Source organism: Cucurbita moschata, unplaced genomic scaffold (assembly GCF_002738365.1).
Source record: "Cucurbita moschata cultivar Rifu unplaced genomic scaffold, Cmos_1.0 Cmo_Scf00022, whole genome shotgun sequence".
Lineage (NCBI taxonomy): Eukaryota > Viridiplantae > Streptophyta > Magnoliopsida > Cucurbitales > Cucurbitaceae > Cucurbita > Cucurbita moschata.
The window spans coordinates 2,181,832-2,201,960 of NW_019268538.1; the positions used below are offsets into that span (position 1 = coordinate 2,181,832).

A 20,129-nucleotide genomic window follows, 5' to 3' on the forward strand; every position below is an offset into this window, starting at 1 on the left:
TTTTTTTTTTTTTTTTTTTTTTTAAGACTCTTATGTAAAGGTATAAATCTATGATATTATTTTATGAATTATTTTAAATAAATATTTTCGCACAAAAAAAACTACAGTAGTAGCTTTAATTCTCTTGTTGTTACATCTTATATTTAAAATAAACATTAGGAACACATTTGTAAACTAATTAAAAAAAAAGTATTTAAATAAATTAGATTTGAGTTTGGTTTTAGAAATGTGTTGTTGAGTAGTCCATTGAGGATTTGACGTTTTTAGTTTATTTGGTGAAATATATTTATTATTTTGTGTTACTTAAATATAAAATGCGACCCCAAATCCAAATTTACATACTTTTTTTTTTTTTGACATAAACTCACTAATTATAGAGACTCAGATCCAAACATTTCCAATTTAAGTGTATTTCCCATAAATAAATAAATAAATCTACGGTCTCACGAAGAACCAAAATACAATTCATCATATCAATCACTACCATCAAATTGAAAGCGGGGACAGTATGCAAGAACACAGAAATCCCTTCATGTCTGTTTATGAATAATAATAATCTATATATAAAAAACAGAACTGCAAAAATTTTGAAAGAGAAGGGTTTTGGTTGAACCTGCTCTTTCACTTCTCACTCTAACATGTTTGTACAATAACAACAACAACAAAAAAAAAAAAAAAAAAAAAAAAAATNCAATGCATTACTTGTTCTGCGTGGGATTGGATTTGCTCGGCGGCGCCACCCTCAGGCTTGTGGCGTCTGCAGATTTAGCGCCTGTGCTGCCGGTCTTGGTCTTGTTCCGGTTGGTGGAGAAGGAGGAAAGTGAGGAGAGCAGCAGCAGTCTTCTGGATTCAATTCGGGGCGTGGGAAGACGAGCGGATTCGTGAGTGCGGAATCCCATTGGAAAAGGAACGGAAATGAAGATGAGAATGGTGAAGGCGAAGAAACAGAGCAGAGGGATTTTCATAGTCGGCGTGGGGAGGGTGTGCTTACAGATCTGATCTGATCTGATCTGATCTGATCGGTGGTAGTGAGTAGTGAGTAGTCTGAAGAAAGAAGATTATTGTTTAATTTATGATTTGGTTCACATGGGTGTCATGTGAGTCAGTCACATGATTCCCCTCTTAAACTTGAAACTCTTTTTAAGTTCAACATCAGTTGGACACCAGGCCCAGGCTGTCGTGGAAATGGGTCATGCCAACCTTAGCTGAACTCCACTTACTTCAATTTCAACAACAGAATCAAGCTTCCCAAGTCCAAAGAATTCTTTAATCTGAGGATATTATGTATATGAATTGCCACCCACAAAATTCCCTATGCAAACCAAAAAGGAAACACAAAAAAGAATAATAAAGAATGGTTCTTCCTTCTGTCAGTCAGTCCCCACTCCCCTGTTTTCAGTCCCCACTCCCCTGTTTTCCTCCCGCTCTCCTCTCCCCCTGTTTTCCTCCCGCTCTCCTCTCTCTCTGTCTCTGTTTCTAATGTAAGCTGCTGCTAAAGAAAATGGAAAAAAAAAAAAAAACAGAGTCGAATAGTTTACATTGTACATTTAAGAATCAATAATGATAATAATGATCTTTTATCTCCTTGAACGCTTTCGGGGTTTACTCCCTCCAACCACCTCCTCCCTCTGTTGCCTTTTTACGCTCACTGTTTCAGCTTTCTTCGGCGGCCTCCCCACCCCTCTCTTCCCTCTCCCCCCTCCTCTTCCTCCTCCTCCTCCCCCACTCCGCCTTCCCCTTTCTCTTTTCCCTTCATTCTGTTTCTTGATCTTCCTCTTCTTCTCCTCCTCCTCTTCTTCTTCTTCTTCTTCTTCCTCTTCTTCTTCTTCTTCGTCCTCCTCCTCCTCTTCTTTTAAACTTTCATCCTCTGAACCATCGCCATCTTCGTCCGTAGCTTCGCTTGGAGAATTCTGCTTCATTCTCTTCAAGAACCTTACAGCCACTTGCTTCTTCTTCGTCCCTTTCTCTTTCTTTTCTATTCGAACTCCCATCCCATCGTGAGAGCTCAATTCGTTGCCCCCGTATTCGTGCTTCACTTCCCCATTCTTTTTGTTCGTCGTTGTTCTACAGCTTCTCGCCCCTGAATTACCCACTCCCGCTCTTCCCCTCTCTTTCAAATTCAAACCCTTCTTCCATGTACCCTTCTCGTAAATTTTTATCTCCGAACAATCATTACCCTTCCTCTTCCCTTCACCCTCTCTTGAATTATTCTCCGATTTTTTGCCTCCCACATCCGATATCTGAGAAACAGAATCTCGTTTGCGACACACCACCATGGTAGTAGATGGCTTGCTGGGCTTGGACGATGACACATCCGCTTCTTGCTTGGGTTTTGATTTTGTAACTATGGGGGGTTGGGGCTTTCGTATTCTGTCTTTCATTTCTTTCAACACGAGAGCTCGAAGCTTCACTGCGGCACCATTTTCGGGGGAAGATCTGTGGAAAAAGATGACGGCATTGTTGAAGAGGAGGAGGAGATCTCGGAAGAACCGGTGAATTGAATCCGCATACGCGCCTTTGACCACTCTCGAATGAATCGTTCTCAGATCGATGTGTTGCCGAATCAATTTTTTGTATCTATCCGATTCCTGCCACAATTAAAACAATGGATAATTAAAGAGAGGGTCCACTCAGTTCCTCCGCCGATGGAGAGGGGTTTAGGAAAGCGTTCTGAACCGTACGGACAGACTGGGGATTCAAACCGGGATATAGGTCCATCTCGTCGAACCGGAAACGGTTGGAGAGATGAACGGCTGGGATATTTCTGAATCGCCAGGTATGTCATTAAAAAATATTAATTGTTTAGAATGATAAAAAAAAAAAAAAAAATAGAAATAGCAGTGATCACATTTACCATTTTACCCATATTTAACTTTTGGGTCATCCGCCAATGACTGACTAGACTTGATTTAGCGATTGGGGCAGCGAAGTAATTTCAATCTGAGGGTTAAACGACGCTGTTTTGGCAAGGTTCAAAAAAAGTATCGATTGCATGCTTATGTGTGAAGGTGACAAGGCAAAGATGTCACCTACCGTAAGGACCAAAATACCCTCGTTCTGTAAGCGTGAATGACAAAAAAGTCCTTCTACGTCCTACGACTACGACACGCGCCCCCAAGCACAAAGTCGTGGATTTCACATCCACCTGGACTTATTTGAGGATGATGAATGATGGGTGATTCCTTCTTTACACGTTACTTTTTCTACGTTCCCTTTTTTTCCTTTTTCCTTTTTATTATTTTATTTATTATAATTGATATAAAATAGGTAAATGGGGCGAACGTACCTGGCTCCGTAGGCGGCGTTCAAAGGCAGAGCCAAGCCGATGGGAGCGAATGATCTCCAGAAATTTGAGCAACGGCTCAGATTTGACGGCTGCAGGGTTGGAGTTGGGCTTGGGGTTGGGCTTGGACTTGGAGTTGGGCTTGGGCTTGGGCTTGGCGGGAGATACCTCGGGCTCTTCGCCGCTGCTAGTTCCATTTCCTCCTCTGCTACGACACCGTTTCCTCTGAGACAAACCGGCTGAGCTTTGTACGTCGCTGCTCTGCTGCTTCGCCACCGCCCCCTCTTTCCCTTCTTGCTTCGACTCGCTCACCGATTCCCACGCTTCGTTCGAATCGCCCACCGCCGACGCCTTCCCCTTCGAATTCCCCCAATTTCTTTCTTTTTTCTCCCGTCGTTTATATCCTCCTCCCGCTGCAGTCTCCTTTTCTCTCTCTGCCTCCGGTTCATCCCCGGTTCGTGCCGCCCCGGTTTCCTTCTTTTTTGTGATTTTCATTGTTTCGGATATCGGCCTCTCCCGAACCACGCCCTTCTGTCCAACACCCTCCTCTTTTTTACTTGTGGAATTGGATTCGTCCAGGGATCGGTTCTCGCGATCGTCGGAGTCGTCGCCGGAGGGCGTGGGATTAAGGGGACAGAGGTTGGTGTCGATGGCGTTCACGTCCAGATCCGGTCCCCCATCGGGTTCGTTGAAACTCCGTTCCCTCTCCTCCTCCAACCGCTTCACCTTCATTTCCAATGACCTGTCGACACAAACAAAAAGGGGGAAACATCTTCAGATCTCTAAACCCACCAATCAGTCGGCGTCAGATCTCTGAGTGGAAGAGCAAGAATTTTACACGATCAAAACATCCCGACGTTGAACATCGCGGCGGAGCTCCTCCACCCGAATCTTCCTCAACTCGTCAAGCATAGGCATAAGGGAGGTAGAATCAGAATCGAGGTCATTTTGGGAGAGGAATCGGCGCTTGAGGTCGTGGAACTTGATCCTACAATCTTGGGGAGTTAAAGAAGAAGAGGATTGAGAGCATCGATTATGTATTTCCATAGCGACGGACTCCCAACTGGTGGTGCCATGACGATTAACAGCGGAGGCGAGCAAGAGCTCCTCCAGCGTTCCCCATGGTTTGGTGTTGGTTTCGCGTTGCTCAACCATGTCCGTAGCCACCCCTCCTCACGTCATCATTCCCATTTCGAATTTAGGGTTTATGAGGATTGAATTCAAAAAACAATAATGAATCCAAAAGGGCTTCCCTCTCCTCTTTTCGTTTTTTTTTTTATAAATAATTACCGGAGAAAAAAAAAAAAAAGAGAGAGAGAGAGAGGATGAATTGAATTCTGAATCGGGACTTTATACGATGGGTTTGTTTGCGTTTCTGTGTATTAGAGAAGAGAGTGATAGTGAGGCTCTGTCTTTAATTTACTTTATTCATTTCATTCTTATATTTTTGTGGTCGATTTCATTTGGTTTGCATAAATATTAGGCCTCTCCCCACCTGCGCTGCTAACCCATCCCTCACTCCCTTTGCACCACCACCCCTCACACAACACAACCCCCTCCCCTATTAAACATAATTAAACTCTGTTTTCTTTCGACAATTTCAACATTTATTTCATTACCCTTTTTTTAATGTTACACCACCAGATGCACACTCTTTATTCTATAACAATACATAATCATCATTTCATTTGCATTGCTCCTGACGCCACCACAGAAGAAGAAGAATTAGACCGGTGAGGACACCGGCGGCTATGGCGCATCAATGCCATGCCATTGACGGCTTCAGGGATGATATCCAAAAACAGTCCATAAACCATCAACTGGGCCTCAGAGATACCCAAATGGGTATTGTTTTCTGTTTCTGATTTTGTTGCGGCTGGGCCTCACAATATACGAATTCTGACCCATAACCATAATAATAATAATAAAAGTACTTGGATTTAATGTGTTCTTATTGTAGCGTATCATGATGATACCTTGAAATTAAAAGCTTAAACTATGAGTTGTTTGGCGGCGGTCAGAAAGTCGTGTACTGATTTAACAGAGGATCCATCCCCATGTTTCCATGCCTTGTCTATTATCTCCTTCACTTTCTCTGCATTTCTTCTCATCTCCTTCCCTTTCTCCGTCTCTTCCATCACCCATTTTATCTTCCTTTCAATATCCTCACTCTGCACTTTGCTCTGCTTTCCTCTCCCCACCTCCACGCAAGCCCCCACCTCCTCCTCCAGAAATTTCACGTTGAAGAACTGCTCTCCCGCTAGCGGCCATCCCAGTATCGGCACCCCTTGGCTTAGCGATTCCATCACTGAATTCCATCCACAGTGCGATAAAAATGCCGATACTGCTCTGTGCGGCAGAATTTCCACTTGCGGCGCCCATTTCTGCACCAACAGCCCCCTCCCTGAAGCTTTGTTTCTCTCTTCGAATCCTTCCGGCAGCCATTCCTCCGCTTTGAATTCCGAGTTTATGTCCACCCCAATTGGAGGCCGAACTACCCAGATGAAATTCTTGCCGCTGCCCTCTAATGCTTTGCCTAATTGCATCATTTGGGAGGCGGAAATCGTGTTCATCGACCCGAATGAGACGTATAAAACAGAGTTCGATGGCTTTGAATCCAGCCATTTGAGGATGGCTTCTCTTGTTACTTCTCCGGCTGTATTGCTGATACGATCTCGGCTTTTCAATTCCAATACAAGTGGGCCGATTGGTCGAACAATTGCACCGGGAAATTTACGCCGGAAATACGACAACCCAATTTGATCAAACTCCTCAACCGTGTTGAAAAGCAACCAATCAGAGTCCACCCACGCCGATAAATTTTCCCTATGGAAAATCGACCCATCGTCCTCACCGTCGGCCTCCGCAATGTTGGCCGGCAACTGGGTCCTATGGAGAACAATCGAGGCTTCTTCAAAATCCGGCAGAGAGAACTCGTCCGTGGCAACCTTCCGGTGAGGAAGATCGAACCAAAGAGAGCAATAGCAAGCCAAGCCAAAACCACCTGCACCACTAAAAATTGCATGGTACACGCCGAGTTCTTTAGCAAGAGTTGCAGTCCAGCCAAGAAAGATGTCGGAGATGATACAGAGTGGAGGGCGGCCATGGTTGTCAATTGTGAGATTATGAATGGCTTCCTTGAAAGAGGATTTGAACTCAAGGGAAGCAGAAGCTTGGAAAAGACGCATGACAAGGTGATAAGGAAGAGTATCAGCGTTTTCAGACGCGGGTGGGAGGCCATGGGTGATGCTTGAGAAAGGGATCTCAAGAAAACGAATGGAAGAATTTGGAGGAAGTGAAGATTTGAGCTTCCTAACGTTCAAGGGAGTGTTCACAAAGTAGATGGCGTAGTCAGTGCTGTTTGTTTGCTCGATATGGAGGGCTAAAGCAAGAAATGGAATGATATGGCCCTGCCCCATGAAGGGGAATAGCACAACGCTCTGTTTTCCATCGCCCATAGATGATACTCAGATGGTTTGTCTCCAAAGTTTTCTGAAGTGGGTCGTTTACATGGAAACCCAACTCAATGAAACGATGTAATTTATGGGGGGGAAGTGAATAAATGGAAAGGTATAAATTGTGCCAGAGAGGAAAACAGAGAGGAAAGAGATGGCGAAATGGCTGTTTTCATGTCATTCCATCGGTATGTGAAACAAAAAGAAATGGTATGAATGGATGTGCGTATGAATGTGGGTCTTACGTGAGTACGCATCACAGTCACAATCAGCACTGCCTGCCTGTCTTGGTATAAAATTCAAGATTAAAGCCCAGTGTCACACCTGCCGTGTTTAAATTTTGTTTTCTCCTAAATTCAAATCAACTCTTTTATTTAATTTAGTATTAACTCTCATCAATTTCTCATCAATTTTTTATAACGGTCGATTAAATAAGAATATTATTAATTTGGTTATTAATTTTGTAACCATTTAATATTAATCTTATTTAATTCCAATGATCCAAACAACTGTCCCTCTATAATGGGCTTGTCTAAAACGTGGTTGATATCCAAATTTGAAAGAGTTTTGTGTGCCACATTGGATTTCTTATATTTCCTCAGTGACATTTTGGTGAGAGTCCTTGTAGGATGATAGTGAGATATTCACTTATAACACTTTGATTATTAGTGATTGGTTGCTACTCGTGGATGTAGGAGAACTTCTTTTCTCCTAACCACGTATATATCTTGGTGTTTGTTTGTGTAATTCCGTTCATCGCGGTTGTGAGTACATACAACATCAACAACATTCTCTATAAATTTAAAAAACAAATATATCAAATTGACATCAGACAGGAGTGGGTGTTGATTTTAAGATTAAGAAATACGGATATTAAATTGATACAGATAATTTTCAATGGAACACGTGCATTCGCTAGTTGTGTTGTACTTTAATAAATTTCACTAAACCCACCACGAGCCTAACTCAACGATAGTTGGTATCTGTCCCTTTCTTTAAGGTTCGAAATTAAAATTAAGTTCATAAGAAAGCTCTAAGTACATATGTAACAGCTCAAACTCATCATTTGTAGGTATTGTCTAGTTGGGTCGATTCATATCGCCGTCAACCTCACAGTTTTAAAACGGATCTATTAGGGAAAAGTTTTCACACCCTCCCCCTTCGGGGAACTGCGAGAAGGCTGGCACATCTTCCGGTGTCTGGCTTTGATACCATTTGTAACGACCCAGATTCACGGCTAGTAGATGTTGTCTTGTTTGGGCTTTCCCTTTCAAACTTCCCCTCAAGACTTTAAAACCCGTCTACTAGGGGAAGGTTTCCAATCCCTTATAAAGGGTGGCTTGTTCTCCTCCCCAATCAACCAATGTCCGTCTCCTCCCCAATCAACCAATGTGGGACGTTACAGTATAGATATAAAAATGTAACTAATGAATTAACAAAGCAAATATAATTGGAACACAGGAGCAAATATTTCACTAAATTTGATTGATTTTCTACACCCATTCTTATTTATACATATAAGAACAATCTCCAAATACCTTAAGCAGGTGACTTGTACCTGCAAACAACTTTACATCTTAAAATTCTGTCTTGTACATAAAACCCTGGCATCACCATGATCTTAACCCGACTCGGACCATTTCTCTGCCTCTCTGCAAACATGTCTTCCATGTAACTCGGATCAAAGCTTCTGTTCTCTTCCACCCTCAGGATCTTAAGTGGTGGATCGAATGAGAAGGCCAGCAAGTGAAGCAGCCAAATGCATTTCGCAGCTACAAAGAATGCTTGAAGCAGTTGCTCTGGCCATGGTCTTGTCCAATTCAGTGTTGTGATGATGCAGCTCATCTTTTGATCACAAAACTTGCTGAACTCTTCACTGTAGTACTTTGTTCCCTTCCTCAACACTTCATTCCAGCTGAGATTTCGCAGCGCCACGAACGACGAGAACTTCGCTTCCCGATCTTGTTGAGGATCTAACAGCTTGGGGGAGCCGTTCTTTTGAAACACACAATTCTCAAAATCTTGGTACAGTGCCTGATTGATAATAGCCTCTAAATGGTACAAAACAGCTCTTGAGTACTTGGAGTTTAGAGCTAACTTGTAAGGTTGAAGAAGTGCGTTCAAATTCTCCATCAGGGTGCTATCAGTTTCTTCAATCTGGCTTACAAGTGTCTTGCAGAATTGCTTTACTGATAGCCTTGCTTCTGATACTATCTGCAAGAACCCTTCCACCATTACTTCCTCACTCACTGGCATTTGATTCTCACCGTTCGTCCCTGCGCTCAATGCTATTTTCTTTGGCAAATCGGTAACAGTTTGGAGATCTCTTGCATTTGTGGCTTGCTTCAAAGCTCTCTTTAGCTCCTCACAGTAACTCTCTAACCCCTCCAGCTTCTGCCTCAGCTCACCTAAAGACGACTTCACCTCACCCACCTCCATCAATGCAGCATCTCTCGTCTCATTTGCCTCAATCAATTCTTTCTTCAATGTTTCAATTGACACTATCCCCAAATCCTTAAAAATCTGAGAGACATCCTCTGACTCTGTCCTGTTTGGGGAATTCTCATTCTTGTTCTTCTTCTTTAACCGTGGAAACAGCCACGAAATCACTCCCCGGCTTTTGGGTTGCGATTGTGTTGCCAAGTGGGAATCTGTCAATGGCACTATGGTGTTCGAAAGCCTGCTGTTCTTTGCTGCATTATCACTCTCCTTTGTGATAGTTGCAGGCCTGCAGCGATTGCACGAAGAAATTGATTTCGAGTCCCCCAAACTGTTCCTCCTGGATGATTTGAAGTAATCATTCACAGGTGATGTTTGAACTGCAGATCCAGTGAGAGCTTTGTGTTCTTCAGCAGGACAAATATGGGGTTCAGAATTTGTGAAATCAGAACCCAACCCTTTTGAAATCTCCTTCCTATAATCAGATAAAACTGTTTCATCTTCATTTCCTCCACCTCCTAATCCATACTCATCCCAGGTTTCTGAAAAAGTCCCAATTCTCATCGGAACTTGGTGGTAGCCATTCGTCGGTTCATCTTCATAACTCTGAAAAACGATTTCCAAATTCAAGTTTCACAGAAACCCATGTTTTTTAGTTGCTCACCAAACACATGTCTCTAGTTTGACTGACAGTTAACCCCTCATAAATGTATTTGTTAGGTTAGATCATTTCGTACACAGCCACCAAAGCATACCCAAAATTTCAAAATCGTCAATAAACCAACTAGAAAATGACGGAGAAGAATGTGAAAGAGAAGGATGGTGATCCTAAAATCTCCTCGACTCAAGAAAAAAAGGCATTAAATGCTAACCATAAATGCTAATCCGTGTCAATGATGCAAATAAGATCCGTAAATCATAATCAAATCAAGAAAGTCCAAAATTGAACAGAAAAACTTAAAAAGAAGAAAAATGATTCGCATAAAAGAGTGTAGAAGTTAAACTCACAGGGGTAAAAACAGGGTAATCTTGCGCAGAGAATTGAGAAGCAGCCTGAGAAACAGGAGAAGCCGAAGGGAATCGAACATTAGAAGGGCTACTTCCTTGCATAAGAGCGGCATGAAGAGCCCTAAGCTCGACAGCTTTAGCAATGGCCGCTTGAATTTCTTGGCGACTGATATCGCCACCGTTCTGAAACATGTGGGTGGAAGCCTTGGCAGCCATAGAATCGAGGACGGCAAACAAAATTTCGCATAGACCCAGAAAACAGTAGAAGAGAATTGAAGCAAAAGAAACGGAGTTCAATCGAAATTCAGAGAGACATGGGATGGTATGCAGTTTAGAATGGTTGAAAGAACGAAAGAAAGAAGGAGAGAACGAGAGAACGGGAGAAGAAGAAGAAGAAGAAGGAAGTTATCTGAAAATCCAATGAGCTTTTGTCTGTGCTGTGAGTGGGAATTAATGGAATGATAGCACGTGAAGGAGAGAGAAGAATGTGGGGCGCAAAAAGTTGGTAACCCTTTGAAGAAACACCCACACCCCCCCACGTTGCTAACGCTAATGGACATGTATTCCTTACTTATAAACGATTCTCCACCGCTTTCCATTCAAACCCATGTAGTGATACGATGATCCAAACCCATATGAGATCACCTCTCAATGATTCGAACGAAATGGTATTAATAATCGAATGGGTTTAGTATGAGGGATAATTGAATGTGCTTTATTGGCTTTTGGTAAAGAAATAAACTAAGGAATATGAAGGTAGTAGGTAAAAGTGGTAGGTTTCCCTTTTCCCTTGTCCCTTTTCCCTTTCTTTATGATCATCAATCTCTGCTTTTCCACTTTCCTCGCACTCCTTCTTTGGCTGCGTACATCATTAGCCGATGCTGTAAGCTTAAGTTAAGTAACATACAGATTACTTGAAAGCACATGGGAATCACTATTTGTCATACGCTGTAAAGTCTAAGGCTACTTGGCTAGAGAGCGAGCGGATGATTGCACAACATGTGATTGGAAAGTCAGCATCATACAATACAATATACATGAACAAAAGGGTAAGGGCTCCAAGCCCACAACAACCTTATGTAATGCAAAGCTCATTTGTTTACCATTCTTCCTGCTGCTGTGCTGCCCACAACACACACACACACACACACACACACACACACACCTTTTTCTTTGCTTTTTTACACACTTGAAAGTAGACGGTAGAAGAGGGTAGGGGCCTTTTTTTTTTTTTTTTAATGGTTTGTCCTGTTTTGCTTGGGAGGTTCCTGCAGAGTATCATTCTCTGCTTTTAAGAAGAGGGTGTTGGGAATAATTGTAAATGTAATTCATTAACATTGGGCATTTATTGTGTTCTATTTGTATCGTGTGCTATCCTGATTAATTATGCGTTTAAAATACAGAGAAATTAGAGGAAATGTGTTTTTTAATTTATTGTCCAATTATTTGGGTTGATTGATGGAGGGTTCATTTTAAATCACTCAATTCCTGATATGAATGGTTGAAGTAAACAACAAAAGTGGGTATTAACAATGGATGTGACGGAGCCGTCTGTGCTCTACAAAAACACATTTTTAAAACACTTTTGATTATATGGGCCGTATCTTATCTACTGTCCTACTAATCCGACTTAATTAGAAACTTTAGCACGTTTGCTTGGTTCTAGTGATACTGCGAGATTTCACAATCTACCTACACTTGGGACCTAGCGTTCTCGCTAGCACATTGTTCAGTGTCTGTCCATTTAGCACTCATTCCTCTCTCCAATTGATATGAGATTGCTCAATCTACTCCCATTCAGGGCTAGAATTTTTGTTGGCACGCCGCTTGGACATTTAATCAATATGAGATCTCACAATCTACCCTCTATTCAAGGCCTATTGTCCTCGTTGGCACACCGTCCCATGTCTAGATCTGATACCATTTGTAATAACTAAAGTCCACGACTAGCCTATATTGTGTCTCTTCGAACTTTTCATTTCAGATTTTCCCTCAATGTTTTTAAAAGAGTCGGGTAGGTAGAAGTTTTTGCACACTTATAAATAATATTTAAAACACTTTTTAAGGATGACCTAATTATAATAATATGTGGAGTTGGAGATTGTTAAGCTTGTAATAAGATAGAACTAAAGTTAATAGAAGAGACTGAAAAACCCTCTTTTAATATATCTATTAATAAAAATATTTTAATAATTTCATTTCATAAAAATAAACTAACTAATAATTATTAATTGTATAAAATAAAATTTTGATAACATTTCCTTACAGCAGTCACCAAACATCATATTTCTAGACATTTTAATTTTGAATTATCATCTCCCTTGATTTAATTTAATTTTATTATATTTGCTTTCTTAAATTATAGATTTAATCTTTAATTATTTATTAGTTGTATCTAATGAACTTCAAAAATTTTAATTAAATAAAATTCTAAGACTTCGCTGATTTGACATATCAACCCAAAATAAAAGTTTAGAATCATGGAAATTGATTTAAACTTAGTGTTTGCGAGACAAACTTATTGAAATTATACAAAATTCAACTTCATAAGTAATAAACTAATTAATTTTTAAATATTTTAAAAATATTGTCGATTTATTTTATACACAAAAGTCAAAAACATAAAATATCAACTTATATTTACCTTTAGGAAATATCAAATTTTATCTTAAACTTAGACAAAAACATTATTTTTTTTACGATAAACTCTAATTTTAATCTATATCTTAAATTTGATAAGTGTTTGCAATTTTTATTATTTTTTTAATAAATTTTCATCTACAAAATCATAATGTTAAAAAAATTACTTTTAATTATAAAAAATCACTCAATATACTACACCTAGGCTTCGAACTAATTGTCCTAAGCTATTTTAACATCAGCGCTCTACATTTAAAAATGTAAGTTTTTACTATCATAAAAACAGGGTAAAAACATAAGTTTTTTACAATTATAAAAAACATAGTAAAAACATAAGTTTTTTACTGTTATAAAAAACATAGTAAAAACATAAGTTTTTACTATCAAAGTAAAATTAATTGGGACAGTAACTCCACCAATTTTTTTAAAAAGTAAAGAAAAAAAGAAAAATTATTAGCCCCCCCCCCTTGAAACCAAAAAGCATCTGGAAAGAAAGGGCCAGCGAAGACGCCGATCTTGCGTATTATTGGCCAGTTAGTAGTGCCACGGATCGTGATCCAACCTTTAACAAATCTCCACCGTTGAATTTCCTCGTTGTTTACGCCCAAATCGAACCTCCAAAAGTTTCAAGAAGCGTGTCTTTTCTTCTCAATTCCCGCCATTCGTAATTTGCCCACTATATAAGAAACTTCAAAACCCTATTTCTCCGCACTTCAGTTTCAGCATTCTCAAGCACGAGTTGAACTACGAATTCCCTTGAGATCTTCCTCACTAATGGCTCGGACTAAGCAAACTGCTAGGAAATCCACCGGAGGAAAGGCTCCGAGGAAGCAACTTGCAACCAAGGCTGCTAGGAAATCGGCTCCGGCGACCGGCGGAGTGAAGAAGCCACACAGGTTCAGGCCGGGGACGGTGGCGTTGAGAGAGATCCGCAAGTATCAGAAGAGTACGGAGCTTCTCATTAGGAAGCTTCCGTTTCAAAGATTGGTGAGGGAAATTGCTCAAGATTTCAAGACTGACCTTCGTTTCCAGAGCAGCGCTGTAGCGGCTCTTCAGGAGGCTGCTGAGGCGTATCTCGTTGGTCTCTTCGAAGATACAAATCTTTGTGCCATTCATGCTAAGAGAGTCACCATTATGCCCAAGGATATCCAGCTCGCTAGAAGAATTAGAGGCGAGAGGGCTTAAGTCTAGTTGTCTATCCATCTGCATCTAGTTAAAGAAATCGAGTTCTTAATCCTGTCTGATGAATTCACTCTGTAAAATTTGCTTTAAATTAATGGCCATTTGAAATTTCACTGTTCAAGTGTCTGTTGAATATAAAATTCTTATGTGATTTATTCAAACCTTCTTGAACTGTTTCTAAGCATCGAATTGCGCTTGTTGAAGATACTAACCATGGATGAACTTTTCGATTCTAAACCTTTTCAGATTACAAGCAACTTTGATGCGTTTTCATTATCCCTGTACACATGTTCCAGCCCTGATTTGTAGAACTTGCATTGCGATTTTCATCCACCGCTGAAACAAAGGTGAATCCTTCTCAACTACTTGCACTTCAAATAATTAAATTCATGGTTGATATGATATGAAATCAACCATGGATTTAGTGATTTCATCGAATTAACCAACGGCATTAACATATATAGTAAGATATATAACAATTTTGTGGATAAATGTGCTACTACATATTCTCCGACCCATATTTACCTAAGTACAACAGCTTCTGTCAAAAGCATTTCTACTACCCTCTCCAAACATTCTCCAAAAAAGAACCAACAAACGAAGAACACGCTGACAAGAAATTATCCTTAACAGATTACCCAGAAACCCATGTTCTTAATGTTTCATATTTTCAAACTTTCTAGCTGTGTATATTATTAAGATTCTTACTACATATTCCTCTTTCGTTGAGGTGTGTCCTTGGCCACAGTTTGAATGCGTCTTCTGCTATTTGTGGAATCGCCACTGGCACGGGCCTTATCCGCTCTTTGCCTACATGATGTCAACATGGCTTCTGATTTTCGATTGTTCATCGACAGTTCTTTCAGAGGGGTTGCCACCTGAGGTTTTGAGCGGGAATCTGATGTTGAAGGTCTCTTCTTAGTAGCTGATTTCTGGGTTCTCGTTAAACAGGGCTCGCTAATTTGGATATGATGAATCTCATGTTTTCTAGTTGGGGGAGGAGGTTGTGAACTTTCTGAAGGGAAGCAATCAGAGTCGGAAGATGAAGGACTTGTACTGCTTTCCATGTCGTAAAGAAGGTTGTCAGTCATATAAGGAATCGGCTGTATTTCCGCGTTTGATGCACACGAAGAGGGCCTCCGCAGTCTTGTCAGTTGAATAACCTGGGTTCGCGAAACACAAACACAATTAGAAAAGGTGAGACTCTAAACTTGTAGAAGTCTAAAATTGACGATGCCCTGTTTGTGTTTGGTACCTTCTGTTCAAGAACGACCATGTCTTTCTTCAATTTTGAGATGATCATGTTCTTCCGACGAATGATGTCTTCCAGCTCTGACATCCTCTGTGGTAGTGAAAAATACAAGATCTCATCAGGGGAAAAAGAAAAACCATGAACGCCAGGGTTTGAAGCAGGGGAAAATTGAAGAACAGATGAACATTATTACCTGTGAGCCAGAAACCTCAGCCGAATGGAGTAGATTAGTTAATTCTTTGATGGTTGCGTCTTTCTCATTACAATCTTTCTTCAGAAATAACATATCTTGTTCGATTGACAAGGTGTTCATCTGTAAAGAACATGCCAACATGGTCATAAAAACTCTGAATTCAATGGAAATCTGAAGCAGAGAAAACAACTTAAAAATTGGACTGACCTGCATATCATTATCAGCAGCAGACGTCACACTGGAAGCCCAATCTGACAAATCAGACATGCGACGCTCCTCTTGCTCTGCTTCATTCATGAGTGGCATTTTGTATTGCAACATCTCTGCCCCGCAAGAGGGCTTTGTCGCGGTGTTACACTGCTGAAGTAAAACAAAAGTCGAAAGATAAACGAAAATCTGAGTTCATAAATTTCAAATCAACAACAGAGAAGAGTATTTTTACCTCCAAACCACTGAACAAATGGTGATGCTGATCACAAATCCAACAGCCACAATCAACAAACTTAATTTTGTCATCGCCAAAAGCCCCAGAATCAGCCAAATCGGCATTCTTTCTCGAACCCATGTCATTCTCAGTTCTACATTGATCCTTAATGGGAATGACTTGATCACATAGATCATCAAGCTTCTGCTGCATGCTTAGGAGCACTTGATCCTGGTTATTCCAAACAAGAAGCAATTTAATAAGAACAATGGCCCACAAAAACAAAACTCATTAGATTCTCATACTCAAATACTAAAAAGTGAAAACTTTCTTTTTATTATTGTTTTGAGTTCCCATAAAGTGAGTAATTAGTTAACCACCACCAATGGATTTTTGATAATAAATCTCAAGATATGCTTGCAAAGACGCATGGGGCCAGACAATTGGGACAAACAAAAGTAGTAGCATGAGATTATAAACGCATCATTTTAAAATAATTAACGAAATCGTAACACAAAAAGAAAAAGTATAGAATAAATTTGATAGATTACCCAAAGCAATTTCAAAAGAATGAATAGATTAATTAGTTTCCGTTACACTCTATCAGGTAGAAGTTCAAGTTTGAGAAGCTATTCTAACAAGTGGCCGCCGTTACCATATTACTTGTTCATAAATACCATTTTATGGATGTAGATTACATTACGAGGCATAAGGGAAGAACAGAAAACCCTAAATCTAGATTAAACACCAGCAGTTATAAATCCATCGCAGAACCATTACTACCATAGGGGAAAAAACTAGGTTGAATTAAGAAACCACAATACCCTAAGTTCGACAGCTCTTTGAAGCTGGCCGATCTGATGATTCTTCTTGGACTCGGAAACCGCGACGCCAATCACAGCAACGATAAGAAACCGCTCAATGGGGCTGAACAACTGCCAAGCGATGGCTTCGTCAGGGCCGAAGCTGCCTCTAATAGATCGAACCGAACTGGCTTGTTCGGCGTTAACGAGTCGCCCTTGAAGAGAAACCCAAGCTAACCGTCGAGCGGCAGGAACCGGCGGCCTGGGATGAGTGAAGCTGCTGGACAGACGGCGCTGTGAAGGCGTATGAACAGGGGATGAAAAAGAGACCAAAGTGGGGAATGACTGGAAAACATTCTCCAGGGCATCTTGATCTTCCATGGCGGAAAGAAATCGAAAAACGCAGTTGCGGAGAAGGAGTGGAAATGTAAATCAAACTGATTTCGTTTTTGTTTCAATAATATTCAAATTCTTAGTTTTGAGAGGGAAAATTCAAAATGCGTTGGAAGATGAACGTTGGGTTCTGCGATAGTTTACTGAGTTGTCCTTTTTATAAAAGTAAAATTCACATTATTTATACTCTCTATACGATAGGTAATTATATATAGAGAGAGAGAGAAGCCGATGTGGGCCTGATCACTTCTTTAATGGGCTTTTTATATGGGCCTGATGACTTGTTTAATGGGCTTTTTTTTTAATTATTGGCCCACAAATCCCTGGATTCTCTCCCAGTTGTAGGGGAAGGCCCTGAAATCTTGCTTTTATTTATTTATTATTATTATTATTGAACATGTTTAGTCAATAATACAATATTGTGGGTTGAAATAATTGAATAAGATGGTGTTATTCCACATTAATTTTTGGTTCATAAAATGTTGACCTGCCGGGTGTGTCGTTGACTCCCCCAGTAACCACCCCCAAACATTTGGAACTTCCGAACCTTCCTCGCACCTCCTCCCAGCCTTTCTCTATTTCAATTATGCGTATGATTTAATATATTTTAGGCAAGGAAAAGTTGGGAATTGAAATCGGGATCTCCTTCATTTGCTGTCAGTGTGTTTGGTTTCACAGATCTCTCCACATGCGTACACCCAACTTAACTAAAATAATCCATCTTCATTTATTCTATTCAATTTATCACGATCATAATAATAAGGCGTTATTTTCTTTAAACTATGCTTCGATTTGTATGAATAAAATAAATTGTTAAAACATATTGAATAAGTTAACGTGAAAATCTAACCACAAGTTTATGTTGAAGGGTCACTAGTAGATACATGTATGAATAGATACCTGTGTTCAAGGGTCACTAGTAGATACAGGTATGAATAGGAATGTCCAAAATTACCTATATCTATATATATATATATATATGTTGGCATTGGTGGAAGGTATAGAAAATCAATCAAGTATTCCTTCGTAGTTTTACAAAGTTCTCTCATCTCAAAGAATTCTACCAAATTTCTCTGTTGTCACCCACAGTTCAGGTCAGATTCGTGGCAAGACAATTAGTTGTATATATGAGTAGACCCACGAGGAAAGTGTTAGGAATCATGGCTCTCCACAATGGTATAATATTGTTTAGTTTGAGCATAAGCTCTTATGGTCTCATTTATAAACTCATGATTTTCCACTAAATTAACCAACAGAAAGATATTCATATCAATATGGTGTCGTGTCTAATACGCTCCTATGCTTAAGTCAATCAATTGCACTCGTTCAATTGGAGTGGGTTTATAGACTTTAAATTTTACCCATTCTAGTATACACGATTTTTTATTTGAATGTTATATTTAAAAAAAAAATAAAAATGAAGAGATATAGAATGTGACAAATATGGGTAGGGGATAAAATCTAAATTAAAGATTGAATTCTATAAATCTTTGCATAAACCTTTATTTCTTTTTTGGTCAACTCTTAATTAGCCAATTATAATAATTATTATTTTCTTTCTAATATCTGTATTATTCTCTATTAAAATTTTATTTAATTTTATATAATCTATTATAATCTACACAACACAGAACACATGTGCCTACGGATGACGTGGAGAAGACGACGGAAAATTCGAAAAAGGACACGGGCAGATTAAAGTGTTAAAGTAATAATACAGACCCATGTTAGGGGTAGAACCGTCATTTCCCAGATCGCCACTCTCTTCCATGGCGCTATATATTTGCCGCTGCATTCACTTCCATGGCCGTGCTGCAGCCTGCCCCCTCCTGACAGTTTCATTTATTGCTCCACACATACCTTTAACGGATCAGAGCTTAAAATGCGCACCGTCGTACCGTGTTTAACCATTTTACTGGTTTTGGCCGTTGGCTCGGCGGTTCATGGCTGCCCGCCTTCGGAACGGGCAGCTCTTCTGGCTTTCAGAGCTGCCCTTAAGGAGCCCTATTTGGGGATCTTTAATTCCTGGACCGGAGACGACTGTTGCAACCGATGGTACGGCGTTAGCTGTGACCCAGTGACTCACCGGGTTGCCGATATTAACCTCCGGGGCGAATCTGAGGATCCGATTTTCGAACGGGCTCACCGTACTGGTTTTATGACCGGGTATATTTCTCCGGCCATCTGCAAGCTTACTCGTCTCTCCAGCGTTATCATTGCTGACTGGAAGGGAATCACCGGTGAGATTCCGAGGTGTATAACTTCGTTGCCGTTCCTCAGAATTCTTGACCTCATTGGTAACCGTCTCTCCGGCGACCTTCCGGCGGATATTGGTCGGCTTCATCGACTCACGGTGCTCAACGTGGCGGATAATTTGATTTCCGGTTCAATTCCGGCTTCGCTTACGGCGCTTCCGAACTTGATGCATTTGGACCTCCGAAACAACAAAATTTCCGGAACGTTACCCCGAAATTTCGGGAATATGAGGATGTTGAGCCGGGCTTTGCTGAGCCGGAACCAGATCTCCGGTCCTCTTCCCGCTTCCATCTCCCGGATCTATCGCTTAGCGGACCTGGATCTTTCCCTGAATCAACTCACCGGCAAAATCCCGGAATTCATGGGAAGAATGGCGGTGTTGGCCACATTGAATCTGGACGGCAACAAATTCTACGGCAACATTCCGCCGAGTCTGTTGGTTTCAGGAATAAGCAATTTGAATTTAAGCCGAAACTACCTAACCGGAGAGCTACCGGATGTTCTAGGGCCACGATCGTACTTCACGGTGCTGGATTTGTCTTACAACAACTTGAAAGGGCGGATTCCGAAATCGATATCGGAAGCTTCATATATCGGACACTTGGATTTGAGCCACAACCACCTGTGTGGGCCGATCCCAAGCGGGGCGCCATTCGATCATCTTGAAGCCGCATCATTTGTTTTCAATGATTGCCTTTGCGGGAAGCCGCTCAAACCCTGTTAGAAGTTTAGCAACCCTACCCTGTAATTCATGTTTGTATTATTATGTAAAAGACCTTCAAAAAAAAAAAAAAAAAAAAA

General features: G+C 40.6%; 6 protein-coding genes across 7 annotated transcripts; 2 read left to right on the forward strand and 4 right to left on the reverse strand.

The window, feature by feature from the left end:
* Nucleotides 1–1,577: 1,577 nt before the first annotated feature.
* On the reverse strand, nucleotides 1,578–4,556 carry LOC111459734 (eukaryotic translation initiation factor 5B-like). The gene is made up of 3 exons (XM_023102763.1): nucleotides 4,122–4,556; nucleotides 3,287–4,025; nucleotides 1,578–2,588 (listed from the first exon to the last, which is right to left on the reverse strand). Exons 1-3 carry the CDS (start codon nucleotides 4,436–4,438, stop codon nucleotides 1,578–1,580), a joined length of 2,067 nt encoding a protein of 688 aa, XP_022958531.1. The 5' UTR covers nucleotides 4,439–4,556.
* A 536-nt stretch (nucleotides 4,557–5,092) lies between these two features.
* On the reverse strand, nucleotides 5,093–7,041 carry LOC111459469 (UDP-glycosyltransferase 92A1). The gene has a single exon (XM_023102391.1). It carries the CDS (start codon nucleotides 6,739–6,741, stop codon nucleotides 5,275–5,277), a length of 1,467 nt encoding a protein of 488 aa, XP_022958159.1. The 5' UTR covers nucleotides 6,742–7,041; the 3' UTR covers nucleotides 5,093–5,274.
* A 1,144-nt stretch (nucleotides 7,042–8,185) lies between these two features.
* On the reverse strand, nucleotides 8,186–10,702 carry LOC111459468 (IRK-interacting protein). The gene is made up of 2 exons (XM_023102390.1): nucleotides 10,186–10,702; nucleotides 8,186–9,783 (listed from the first exon to the last, which is right to left on the reverse strand). Exons 1-2 carry the CDS (start codon nucleotides 10,399–10,401, stop codon nucleotides 8,278–8,280), a joined length of 1,722 nt encoding a protein of 573 aa, XP_022958158.1. The 5' UTR covers nucleotides 10,402–10,702; the 3' UTR covers nucleotides 8,186–8,277.
* Nucleotides 10,703–13,517: 2,815 nt separating this feature from the next.
* Nucleotides 13,518–14,162, forward strand: LOC111459821 (histone H3.2). Its single transcript, XM_023102898.1, has one exon. It carries the CDS (start codon nucleotides 13,600–13,602, stop codon nucleotides 14,008–14,010), a length of 411 nt encoding a protein of 136 aa, XP_022958666.1. The 5' UTR covers nucleotides 13,518–13,599; the 3' UTR covers nucleotides 14,011–14,162.
* A 273-nt stretch (nucleotides 14,163–14,435) lies between these two features.
* LOC111459819 lies at nucleotides 14,436–17,179 on the reverse strand. 2 transcript variants are annotated; one of them, XM_023102897.1, is made up of 6 exons: nucleotides 16,701–17,179; nucleotides 15,895–16,107; nucleotides 15,660–15,809; nucleotides 15,453–15,572; nucleotides 15,263–15,349; nucleotides 14,436–15,170 (listed from the first exon to the last, which is right to left on the reverse strand). In XM_023102897.1, the coding sequence occupies exons 1-6, from the start codon at nucleotides 17,058–17,060 to the stop codon at nucleotides 14,715–14,717; spliced, it is 1,386 nt and encodes a 461-aa protein (XP_022958665.1). In that variant the 5' UTR covers nucleotides 17,061–17,179; the 3' UTR covers nucleotides 14,436–14,714. The 2 variants fall into 2 exon arrangements, with proteins under 2 accessions (XP_022958665.1, XP_022958664.1); XM_023102896.1 differs by having other exon boundaries at nucleotides 15,660–15,812.
* A 1,671-nt stretch (nucleotides 17,180–18,850) lies between these two features.
* LOC111459859 (DNA damage-repair/toleration protein DRT100-like) lies at nucleotides 18,851–20,112 on the forward strand. The gene has a single exon (XM_023102949.1). The coding sequence runs from the start codon at nucleotides 18,955–18,957 to the stop codon at nucleotides 20,050–20,052; it is 1,098 nt and encodes a 365-aa protein (XP_022958717.1). The 5' UTR covers nucleotides 18,851–18,954; the 3' UTR covers nucleotides 20,053–20,112.
* Nucleotides 20,113–20,129: the final 17 nt, after the last annotated feature.

What these genes read in the sequence shown, in the direction of transcription:
- LOC111459734 (XM_023102763.1), bottom strand. Translation starts at nt 4,438, where the DNA reads ATGGTTGAGCAACGCGAAACCAACACCAAACCATGGGGAACGCTGGAG. An exon ending in CGTCGGGATGTTTTGATCGT is followed by an intron (nt 4,026 to 4,121) that starts GTAAAATTCTTG and finishes TTGTGTCGACAG; the next exon opens with GTCATTGGAAATGAAGGTGA. An exon ending in AACGCCGCCTACGGAGCCAG is followed by an intron (nt 2,589 to 3,286) that starts GTACGTTCGCCC and finishes TAATTGTGGCAG; the next exon opens with GAATCGGATAGATACAAAAA.
- LOC111459469 (XM_023102391.1), bottom strand. Translation starts at nt 6,741, where the DNA reads ATGGGCGATGGAAAACAGAGCGTTGTGCTATTCCCCTTCATGGGGCAG.
- LOC111459468 (XM_023102390.1), bottom strand. Translation starts at nt 10,401, where the DNA reads ATGGCTGCCAAGGCTTCCACCCACATGTTTCAGAACGGTGGCGATATC. An exon ending in ATTACCCTGTTTTTACCCCT is followed by an intron (nt 9,784 to 10,185) that starts GTGAGTTTAACT and finishes ATCGTTTTTCAG; the next exon opens with AGTTATGAAGATGAACCGAC.
- LOC111459821 (XM_023102898.1), top strand. Translation starts at nt 13,600, where the DNA reads ATGGCTCGGACTAAGCAAACTGCTAGGAAATCCACCGGAGGAAAGGCT.
- LOC111459819 (XM_023102896.1), bottom strand. Translation starts at nt 17,060, where the DNA reads ATGGAAGATCAAGATGCCCTGGAGAATGTTTTCCAGTCATTCCCCACT. An exon ending in CTGAGGTTTCTGGCTCACAG is followed by an intron (nt 15,350 to 15,452) that starts GTAATAATGTTC and finishes TCACTACCACAG; the next exon opens with AGGATGTCAGAGCTGGAAGA. An exon ending in TGGTCGTTCTTGAACAGAAG is followed by an intron (nt 15,171 to 15,262) that starts GTACCAAACACA and finishes TCGCGAACCCAG; the next exon opens with GTTATTCAACTGACAAGACT.
- LOC111459859 (XM_023102949.1), top strand. Translation starts at nt 18,955, where the DNA reads ATGCGCACCGTCGTACCGTGTTTAACCATTTTACTGGTTTTGGCCGTT.